Source organism: Schistocerca nitens, chromosome 7 (assembly GCF_023898315.1).
Source record: "Schistocerca nitens isolate TAMUIC-IGC-003100 chromosome 7, iqSchNite1.1, whole genome shotgun sequence".
Classification (NCBI taxonomy): Eukaryota; Metazoa; Arthropoda; class Insecta; order Orthoptera; family Acrididae; genus Schistocerca; species Schistocerca nitens.
The window spans coordinates 90,763,859-90,776,034 of record NC_064620.1 but is presented as its reverse complement, the minus strand read 5'-3'; the positions used below and the strand labels follow the sequence as shown (position 1 = coordinate 90,776,034).

Below are 12,176 nucleotides of genomic sequence, written 5' to 3'. Positions count from 1 at the left end.
TACTGCTTGAAAGTAACGAGAGCAGGCAGTTTACTTTAAAAACAACTGTAGATGCAGGAGAAAAATAACTGGATTCCTTGATCGTGAAACGGTGAACTAAGTTGCGCTTTCAAATAGAAATTGAAGAGTTTCCTCATGCGTCATCCCTACTATTCTGTCGAGGAGTTCTTTGAAAAATTAAGCTGATTCTTGTTTACTGTTGACTGCGTTTACTTACACTTATGGCTTGATTTTTTTATTTTTATCTGTTATTACTTTTATGTTGTAATTTCAGGCACTGACACGTTCCATGACCTTGTAGATATGCTCCTCAATTAGGTCCTACGGAACTTGACGTGTAAATAAATAAATAATAAATAAAAGATGATAATCTGAAGCTTAAGAAACTGGGCAGTAAGAATCATCTTCCAGGAAGTTCGATAGTGAAGTACTGCAGAGAAAACGTGAGATCCACAGATGCGCGACCACAGCCTTTTCCACAAAGCCTCAAGTTTTTGAAACTTCCTGGCAGATTAAAACAGCGTGCCGGGCTGAGACTCGAACTCGGGTCCTTTGCCTTTCGCGGGCAAGTGCTCTACCAACGGAGCTACTCAAGCACGACTCACGCCCCGTCCTCACAGCTTTACTTCTGCCAATACCTCGTTTCCTACCTTCCAAACTTTACAGAAGCTCTCCTGAGGTTCGTTAGAGCACTTGCCCGCGAAAGGCAAAGGTCCCGAGTTCGAGTCTCGGTCCGGCACACAGTTTTAATCAGCCAGGAAGTTTCATATCAGCGCACACTCCGCTACAGAGTGAAAATCTGATTCTGGAAACATCCCCAGGGCTGTGGCTAAGTTATGTCTTCGCAATATCCTTTCTTTCAGGAGTGCTAGTTCTGCAAGGTTCTCAAGAGAGCTTCTGTAGAGTTTGGAAGGTAGGAGACGAGGTACTGGCAGAAGTAAAGCTCTGAGGAAGCGGCGTGAGTCGTGCTTGTGTAGCTCAGTTGGACGGCGCTTCTTCGACGGTGAGAGTCAATGGCAGGGAGGTAGGAACGATTCTTTTTTGCAGCTCAGTTAGGCAAGGATGTCCCTTGTTGATGATGCTGTTTACAATAGCGCTCGAACCAATGATGCAGACTCTTCGACGGACTCTTAACAGGCGTCCGACTCCGTGCGAGCTCCTTCACGTGCCGTGCATATGCCGACGACTTGATGATACTCGTCCGGTCGGAGAACGAAGTAAGTCAGGTGGTTACCCTTCTTACTACGTACGGAGTAGCTGTGGGTAGCAGGGTCAACATGAATAAAACCAAGATTATGCACATCGGTCGAGGGCTGGACGCTCTGCACAGTCCGTTTACGACGGTGGACATCTTGCGACGCTTTGGTGTGTTGTTCACCCGATCGCTACGGCAATCAGCGGCGGCGAGCTATCGACGTCTCCTCCAGAACGTCCGACTGCACATACGCAACAATTCACTCCGAACGCACGACCTGTTCCAAAGGGTGGACTACACTAAAGTTCATCTGGCCTCGCGACTGCCGCACCTGGCACAGGTACTGCCAATGGTATTGCCGACAGATTAATGGCGGCCTTTGGATACTATGTCAGCCAAGGAATGTAGTTTAAGATTAAATACGAGACTTTAACTCTCCCACACCATTCTGGAGGCCTTAACCTCACGGATGTGTGGAACAAGGCTCTAGCTCTATACCTGCGAGCGACGCTACGCACTTGGAACCAACGGCAACACGCCATCACGTCGGCCATCCTGGATGTGCTTCTTCCGACGTCTTTTGAACCACCGGTGGCGGTAGGCACAATCTCGCCCTCTTTTTCTCACGACGCGCGATTTTTTGTTGATTTTAGTTATGTTCAGTTACAGATACCTTCTACAAGAATCCCCACTACCCGTGAGATATATCGACACTTGCGGCGTCATCATGGCAGCAATGTTGTCGAACTTAAATACCCAACACGAAACTGGCGACAGATTTGGCGAGCTGTCCATACACCTCTCCTCACCACAGCTGCGCGATCATCATGGTATACATTAATCAACCGAAAGACAGTCAACCGCCAACGATTGTACGACATTCGCATGGTGGATTTCCCGCTCTGCCTTATATGTGGCATGCAGGAAACCGACGAACATTCTCTGCAGTGCGGTGAGGCAAAGGATGTTTGGTGGCTGACGCAACGCATCATAGCCCTCCTCTGACGCACCGACGAATCCACGATCACGACGGACGCTTTATTTTTCGCTGACGCTGTCTCTTTCCCCTCACATAAAACATCGGCAATCCACTGGATTGGAGGACACGCATCGCTCTACGTGCTCTCGCGGACCTTGATATCGGGCATGGACTATTGGCATTATCTACTAGAACAACACGAAATCATCCGACGCCACTCTAAATATAAAACGCATTTTGCGAACTTTCTAGGCAACATGTTTCACAACTCCCAGAAGCGGTGGGGAGTCCCAGGTTTACGTTGTTTCGAGGGATTGGATATTACTCCCAGTGAAGTGACGAGGATGTCACTTCGGCCATATATTTCTTTCCCTTCTTTTTCATATATGATTTTTCTTTTGGGACATTAAATTTAAATGAATAAAGGAAATAATGTTGTTAATAATAAAAATATTACATACATGTAAAATGTTTCCTTCCCGCTGCCGCTCCCTTATCCTCTCAGGAGACGAGGACACCGAAAAAAAAATTAAAATAAATAAATAAAAAAATTGGTAGAGCGTCTACCATGTAAGCGAAAAAAAAGTTGTTAGACTACTTGCCAGTGAAAGGTAAAGGTGCAGAGTTCGAGTCTCGGTCCGGCACACAGTTTTAATCTACCAGGAAGTTTCATATCAGCGCACATTCCGCTGCAGAGTGAAAATCTCATTCCCTCCAGTTCTTGTCGGTAAGAATACCCCCAAACTCTCGTATCTTGACAAGTCTATAAGCCATTTCAGTTACGGAATTAATATTTTTGTTGTGGTCATCAGGCCAAAGAAGGGTTTGATACAAGTCCACATGGCATAGTATCCTGACAAAGCCTCTTCATATCCGCATAGCTCCTGCGACCTACATCCTCTTGATCCTGCTTATTGTAGTGAACTTCAATCCATTACCAAATTAACTATTCCTTTTGCCTGTGGACGCGTCCTGCCAAATGATCCCTTCTTTCAGTCAAACAGTAGCATAATTTTTTCCCATTTCTCTTCAGCACTTCTTAAACAATTAAAAAACCAAGCTCCGTTCGAAAAGGCCTCGGAAGGCGCAACGGCCGACCACCGTGACATCCTCAACCAAAAGACGTCGCCGTGTACGAATATGGAGCTGTGTTGGGTCGGCACACCGCTCTTCCGGCCCTTCTCACATTTCGTGTGGTGACCTGCAACCGCTACTTCTCAAATCGGTAGTTGCTGAATTCGCCCCTGCAGGCCTGACCCCCGCTTGCCAACAGCGCACGACAAACACGGACGACCACCAAAGCAGGTGCTAACCACTAAGCGCTGCTTAAAGTCGGTGATCTAACGGAATTGGTGTATCCACCGCTACAATACTGTTGGCACTTCATCAGCTACACGAACAATTTATCTAATCTCCAGCATTCCTCTGTAGAACCACAGTCCGGAAGCTTCTCATTTCTTGTCTATAACGCATATCGTCATCGTTGCACTTCCGTATAATACTACACCCTAGACAGATACTTCCAGAAATTGCTTCCTAACGCTCAAGTGTGTCATAGATTTTAGCAATCTTTTTCAGAAATGCTTTTCTTCCTACTGAAACCACGTTTTATATTCTCTCTACATCGACCCTGTGGCTGTGGGCTAATGGGTAGAGCAATAGAACTGCGCCCTGAATGTCCCGGTTTCAGTCTTCAGTGAGGGTGGTGACTTTTCCTCGTTCCAGTTCCGTCCAAGAGGGTCCTAGATAGGCTGCTGTCAGAATGAGTACTGGGGATCTTTCCTTTGGGTGAAATGTGACTAGAGCAACCGGTTCGCTATGACTCCCCCTCCTAGCGCCGCGGCGAATAGAAAGGGTGCACGCTACCTGGAGTCAGACCGATAAACCGTCCACGGGCATGCGCCACAGACTTCACCTATATACAAGGTGCGACAATAAAGTAATGAGACTCATGTGAAAAAAATGTTGCTTACCGTTTTAGTCAAGTTTAGTGTTGTCTCCGTCAAAGTAGTTCCCTTCTGATTGCACACACTTTTTCCAGCGCTTCTGCCATTGATGGTAACATTTCAGGAACTCATCTTCTGTAATATCCTCCAAGACCCTCGTCACAACTGATTGCACATCTGTGTTGTTTGAAAATAGTGTCCCTTGACCGCTGTTTTGATTCTTGGAAATAGAAAAAAGTTGCATGGAGCGATATCTGGTGAATAAGGTGGCTGTAGCAGTACTGAAATTTCTTTTGAGGTTAAAAGTAGCTGTACTGACAGAGCAGTATGGGATGGCGCATTATCGTGATGCAGAATCCAATTATCAGCAATGTCGGCACGCACACGAAGAACTCTTTTACGAAGTCTTTCTAAAATTTCTTTGTAGTAATATTGGTTAACTCTTTGTCCAGGAGGCACCCACTCTTTATGAACAATTCCCTTGGAACCAAAGAAGCACACAAGCAAGCATTTCACTTTTGAATTTGACACGTGAGCTTTTTTAGGCTGGGTGACCCCTTTGAGTACCATTGCAGACTTTGGCGTTTTGTCTCTGGATCGTACTGAAAAAACCAACTTTCATCACCAGTGATAACACGGCTCAATAATTCTGGTTTGATTTCCGTTTGCTCTAACAGATTGGCTGCCACATTTTTTCTGTGTTTCTCGTTGTTGGGGTGTGAGATCTTTGGGGACCATTTTTGCACAAATCTTTTTCATGCCACGATCTTCAGTTATTATTAGACGAACCATTTCTCAATTGATGTTCAGTTCTTCTGCAATAATTTTCACGGATAACCTACTATCAGATCGTACGAGTTAACGCACCCTGGCCAAGTTGACATCTGTCCGTGAGGTTGATGGTTGTCCACTGCAGTCTTCATCTTCTCAACATTCGTCCTGCCTTCACTAAACATTTATGCCAACGAAAAACTTGAGCTCTTTTCATAACTTCCTCTCCAAAAGCCTTCTGAAGCTTTCCGTAAATTGTCGTCGCGTTTTAACCCAATTTAACGCAAAAGGATATGGCTTACCGTTGCGCAATATTATGCCGTTCCATTTCCGTGTCGAGAGATACAAACAGGCGTTAACTTATTACAGCACAACTCACTTTTGAGCAGTTGCATCGATGTGCCGCTTGGACCAGAAGCAGCTTATAGACCAACGTCAAAGATATTGTGCCTACGCAAGCCTGCAGGGTTGCCACACCATACTCTATTGTCGCACCTCGTATTTCACCTACAACGGCCACCATGACTTTTCTGTACCAATAGCAAAGCTCTTATGTTAATATTAATGTCTCATTTCCTAATCTAATTCCCCCACCATCATCTGAATAAATTTTAGTACACTCCACTCCATTAAGCTTATTTTACTTTTGCTGGTGACCGCTTTGCTATGGTCACTTAAACGTTCGCATACATTCACGAAAAATACAGGAGAGATATTGTTAATTTCATGATTTGCTACTGCTTTGTAAATAGGTTTATGGAAATAATCTAGTTTTCTTACTTAAGATTTTTTCAGGAAAATCTTTACCACCTAAAGAACACTATGTGTGTATTTTCGTAAACAGTCCTACATATGTGCATGTGAAAGTGACAGTAACCTCTGCTCCAGCAGGCAATAGTATATTCCACTGTCCTGAGTATAAGGATTCGCCCAGCTGTAGAGCCCTTTACACAGTTCCGACTCTTTGGCTGGTGTTCGCCGCTGTTTCAGGTGGAGGTGTGCCGGTCGCAGTACACGCACTCGTGGCTGGGCGCGCTGTACGCCTACAAAGGTCTGCTGCTCGTCGTGGGGGTCTACATGGCCTGGGAGACGCGGTAAGCCAACCATCTGATCACCACAGTACTCAATTCTGCCTCTCTGTGATCAGCGAAACTACGTCTACAGCAGTGATGCAGCTCAATCACCTTCTGTACCTTGCGTACATATTAAACACGAACAAAACCGAACATACGAGGCCTGTTCAGAAACTAAGCTCCGATTGATTGCCAAATTGAAACCACAGTGAACATCAGAAATGTTTTACTTGTAACAATTAGCTACACCATTCAGCTACTTCTCTACGTAGTCGCCGTTCTGACTTAGACTTTTGTCATAGCGTTGTACCAACTTTTCAATAGCCTCATCATAGAAGGCAGCCGCCAGTGCTTTCCGCCAATTCTCCACGCTGGCCTACACCTCGTTGTCTGTGTCAAAATGTTGTCTTCAAAGACAGCGGTTCATGTGACCAGTGATGAAACCCAGGGGGAGACAATTGCGAACTGTATTGTGGGTAGTCTCACACTTCCATTTGAAAACGATGCAGGAGCATCTTCATTGCCCCTGCAGAATGCGGCTGAGAATTGTCTTGAAGAAGAAACAGCACGACAGTTATGTAATGTTAGCTGCATAGCTTCAGGCGAAATTTCTCACCAGGCCCTCGTACTTGGCGGCAGACACTATTTTCTAGACATCTTTACGCACTCACTGCGAGCTCAGAAATGAGAAGAGCGACGATATGCGTACTGGGGTTATACTAGAGACACTACCCAACACATCTGTGCAAAGCTTTATCGGATTTTCATAGTCGTTTCCATTTCGCGACCGATCGGAGCTTTCTTTCTGAACGCCCTTCGTATTATAATAAAAAATTATTCGTGAAAAAGGGTAAATAGTCTTAAAAGAACCTTGATATGTACTGTCGCTGTATGCCACAAGTTTACAACCAACAACTTTCAGTCGGATAATAGCCTAAGTTCAGGTGCATATACAGGGTGGTCCATTGATAGTGATCGGGCCAAATATCTCACGAACTATGCATCAAACAAAAAAACCACAAAGAATGAAACTCGTCTAGCTTGAAGGGGTAAACCAGATGGCGCTGTGGTTGGCCCGCTAGATGGGGCTGCCGTCGGTCAAACGGATATCGACTGCGTTTTTTTTTTCAAATAGAAACCCCCATTTTTTATTACATATTCGTGTAATACGTAAACCGGCATAATATGCACTATTGGGCAACGGAAAATCCACTATGGCTGCGACAAATGGAACATCAGCGACCTTGGCGAGTTAATGTATGGTGCGGCATTACGGGAGGAAGGATAATTGGCCCCCATTTTATCGGTGGCAATCTAAATGGTGCCATGTATGCTGATTTACTACGTAATGTTCTACCGATGTTACTACAAGATGTTTCACTGCATGACAGAATAGCGTTGTACTTGCAACATGATGGATGTGTGGCACATAGCTCGCATGCGGTTGAAGCGGTACTGAATAGCATATTTCCTGACAGGTGGATTGGTCGTCGAAGCACCACACCATGGCCAGCATGTTCACCGGATCTGACGTCCCCGGATTTCTTTCTGTGGGGAAAGTTGAAGGATATTTGCCATCGTGATCCACCGACAACCCCTGACAACGTGCGTCAGCACATTGTCAATGCAAGTGCGAACATTACGGAAGGCGAACTACTCGCTGTTGAGAGGAATGTCGTTACACGTATTGCCAAATGCATTGAGGTTGACGGACATCATTTTGAGTATTTATTGCGTTACTGTAGTATTTACAGGTAACCACGCTGTAACAGCATGCGTTCTCAGAAAAGTTCTCAAAGGTACATGTATCACATTGGAACAACCGAAATAAAACGTTCAAAAGTACCTACGTTCTGTTTTTTAATTTAAAAAACCTACCTGTTACCAACTGTTCGTATAAAATTGTGAGGCATATGTTTGTGACTATTACAGCGCCATCTATCACAAAGCGAAAAAAGTGGCCCAACTAAAACATTCATATTTCTTTACGTACTGCACGAATTCGTAATAAAAAATGGGGGTTCCCATTTTAAAAAACGCAGTTGATATCCGTTTGACCTATGGCAGCACCATCTAGCGGGCTAACCATAGCGCCATCTTATTTCCCCCCTCAAGCTAGACCAGTTTCGTTCTTTGTAGTTTTTTCATTTGACGCTTATTTCGTGAGATTTTGTACCCTGTCACTCTCAATGGACCACCCAGTATACAATGAAAAAAAGTCATAAGTAGGCACAGTGATAACAAATAAAAACAATTAGCATACACTTCTAAAATATTCGTCACGCAACACACAGCATGACCACAAAACTGAAGCAACCGGAAGACATGGTCGGATGCCAATGCAACTTCGCAGACCTACACACGACTGGCGGGTATACGAATATAAATGACTAAGACCTGCAGTTCTCTATAACATGTAGAAGGCCTAGCAGAGAGCATATGTGTTGTTCGAGTTTAGTGTTGTAGGGTGTATATGAGTCAGGTGTTCAGTGATCACTGTGTAGGGCATGGAGAATAGCGCTATTAGCAACTGACATAGCTTGAAAAGAGCTTCATTGTGGGGTCACCATTCGGCTGGCTAATCGAATAGTGCACTATCAAGGTTAATCCGACATTCGAATGTGCCAGCAACGCGAAGTGAGACTGCTTGGGAACTTGGGAGCAACCACACTCATCGTCAAGCTTCCGGTCGGTCACATCTGACCACCAAAAGACAGGTTCATCATTTTGTCCACCAAGCTCATCGTAACACATTCACATCTGCTCCTGCCGCCCGTGAACAAATAAAGGACTCCTGAGAGGGCAGCAGCTGGAGTAGGGGTTTACCGTCCCTAGCGTAAGCTGCCGTTAAAACCACAACACAAACGGCTGAGTTTGAAGGGTACCCTGACCGAGACGTATGGAATGCCGAAGAATGGCGCCACATTATGGGCAGTGTTGAATCGCAGAACTGTACTGCCCAGGATGACCGTCTTCTGCGAGGGTGGCGGCGATCTGGATAGAGGCGCCATCGTTCCAAGGTTTTGTCTCTACCGCAGTGGTGTCTCGCTTGACCTCATGATGTGGAGAGCCATGAGGTATGCCATTACGTCACCGCTGGATGCGACTGAAGGAACTCTCATGGCACAGTGGTACAAAATGGACATCCTGTAGCCTCATGTGTCCATCTGATGTGACTGTATAGGGGTGCTATTATTCAACACCACAATGCTTGTTCACTTACATTTCTCTCTATTAACTGTCTGCGTAATTTTGAGGTGCTCCTGTGTCCAAGAAGAACCAGAAATTGGAAATTTGTGACAAGTTCCTATGGGACCAAATTGCTGAGGCCTCAGTCCCTAGACTTACACACTACTTGATCTAACTTAAACTAACTTACGCTAAGGGCAACACACACACCCAAAAGAGAGGGAGGACTCGAACGTCCGATGGAAGGGGGGGGGGGGGGCAACCGCGCGAACCGTGGCAACGCGCCTAAGACCGCGTAGCTACCCCGCGCGGCGAAGAACCAGAGATCTGTCCCCGATGTAGCATTCGTGAGAACAGCTCCGGCAGTCTCAGTATCCAGGATATGAAGGACCAGTTCGCCTCACAAAAAATATGTATTTTAAAGAAACAGCAGAAAGAGGAGAGCTCCAAATATCGTTTTAAATGACGAAAAACAAGTCGAGCAACAACCAGGCACTCAAAATTCTAAAAACCGCGGTTTCTCAATTCATTATTTAGGCGAAACCTATGAGAAAAGGGTCTTGGAAAAGATTGCTTACGAAATTCGTTGTCTCAAACCGCAGCCAGCTTTCAGGCGTACAAGAGACATCTATAGCAAAACGTAGATCTCAGTAGACGCCAAAATGAGACACGACAACACAATCATCAGGCCATAGTGTCTTTATAGGGCTGAGACACTCACTTTAAATAGAAACAGACAAAGTAAAGAAAATCGAATCGAAGTTGAGAACGTTAAGTAGTTCGGGAAAATTTTAGATAGAATTTATGCTGAAGAAGGAGCCTACTGACTAAGAGCAAATAAACAAATTGTTAAGTGTTCCAGCATGTATTCGGACATGTAAAAACGCTAGCTAAAATTCTATGGGCATATTAAAACACGGCTACCAACCTTATTAACTAGACAGATTGTGGAATTCTACGAAACTTTCAGTAAAGGAAAAGTTGGATGTGGGCAGTAAAAGAATAACTGATAGAAGAAGAAATAAGAAACTATGTATAAACAACAGGAGAATACACTCCTGGAAATGGAAAAAAGAACACATTGACACCGGTGTTTCAGACCCACCACACTTGCTCCGGACACTGCGAGAGGGCTGTACAAGCAATGATCACACGCACGGCACAGCGGACACACCAGGAACCGCGGTGTTGGCCGTCGAATGGCGCTAGCTGCGCAGCATTTGTGCACCGCCGCCGTCAGTGTCAGCCAGTTTGCCGTGGCATACGGAGCTCCATCGCAGTCTTTAACACTGGTAGCATGCCGCGACAGCGTGGACGTGAACCGTATGTGCAGTTGACGGACTTTGAGCGAGGGTGTATAGTGGGCATGCGGGACGCCGGGTGGACGTACCGCCGAATTGCTCAACATGTGGGGCGTGAGGTCTCCACAGTACATCGATGTTGTCGCCAGTGGTCTGCGGAAGGTGCACGTGCCCGTCGACCTTTGACCGGACCGCAGCGACGCACGGATGCACGCCAAGACCGTAGGATCCTACGCAGTGCCGTAGGGGACCGCACCACCACTTCCCAGCAAATTAGGGACACTATTGCTCCTGGGGTATCGGCGAGGACCATTCGCAGCCGTCTCCATGAAGCTGGGCTACGGTCCCGCACACCGTTAGGCCGTCTTCCGCTCACGCCCCAACATCGTGCAGCCCGCCTCCAGTGGTGTCGCGACAGGCGTGAATGGAGGGACGAATGGAGACGTGTCGTCTTCAGCGATGAGAGTCGCTTCTGCCTTGGTGCCAATGATGGTCGTATGCGTGTTTGGCGCCGTGCAGGTGAGCGCCACAATCAGGACTGCATACGACCGAGGCACACAGGGCCAACACCCGGCATCATGGTGTGGGGAGCGATCTCCTACACTGGCCGTACACCACTGGTGATCGTCGAGGGGACACTGAATAGTGCACGGTACATCCAAACCGTCATCGAACCCATCGTTCTACCATTCCTAGACCGGCAAGGGAACTTTCTGTTCCAACAGGACAATGCACGTCCGCATGTATCCCGTGCCACCCAACGTGCTCTAGAAGGTGTAAGTCAACTACCCTGGCCAGCAAGATCTCCGGATCTGTCCCCCATTGAGCATGTTTGGGACTGGATGAAGCGTCGTCTCACGCGGTCTGCACGTCCAGCACGAACGCTGGTCCAACTGAGGCGCCAGGTGGAAATGGCATGGCAAGCCGTTCCACAGGACTACATCCAGCATCTCTACGATCGTCTCCATGGGAGAATAGCAGCCTGCATTGCTGCGAAAGGTGGATATACACTATACTAGTGCCGACAATGTGCATGCTCTGCTGTCTGTGTCTATGTGCCTGTGGTTCTGTCAGTGTGATCATGTGATGTATCTGACCCCAGGAATGTGTCAATAAAGTTTCCCCTTCCTGGGACAATGAATTCACCGTGTTCTTATTTCAATTTCCAGGAGTGTATTTAGGCGGAACATTCCCGACTGAACAGATGGCTTGGCAGACAAACGCAAGCAGACGGGAACAGCTTAGTGTGACGAGCGGAACCAATCCCTTTCTGAGACACAATAAAAAGCTAAAATGAAACTCTGAAAATGCCCCGTGTTGTACATCGCGTGGTCAAGGATGGCCCAAACCTAAAACTTCGATCGAACATAGATTACAAATCTGGACTTGTGCATGGTAAGGTATCTCGCAGATTACCAATGCACTTGCATCACTAATTTAACCAACTCATATTTATTAGAAAATTATCATGTGGATGAAAGAAATTTCCTGTATCGAGTTATTTCGCTCTTTTACATCGACTATGATACTTCAGAATACTATTGAAAGAAACTGATGAACCTTAAGCTATGCTCTCATGTCATGCTTTGGAGAATTAGTTCATGGAAGATCGCCGGCCGCAAAAATGTTAATAATGCTGGGGATGTATTCTAAAACAAAGCAAGTACGAAAATATGAATCTCGGAAAGAAAGTTAGAAATTTAGATGCAAGTAAGAATATCT

General features: G+C 46.1%; 1 protein-coding gene across 1 annotated transcript in view; it reads left to right on the top strand.

Annotated features, from left to right (window-relative positions):
- Positions 1-12,176, top strand: part of LOC126195486 (gamma-aminobutyric acid type B receptor subunit 2-like) — a 367,244-nt gene that overhangs the window by 236,569 nt on the left and 118,499 nt on the right. Inside the window, exon 12 of the mRNA XM_049934114.1 lies at positions 5,882-5,985. Within this exon, the coding sequence (XP_049790071.1) occupies positions 5,882-5,985 (104 nt within the window). The remainder of the gene's footprint in view (positions 1-5,881; positions 5,986-12,176) is intronic.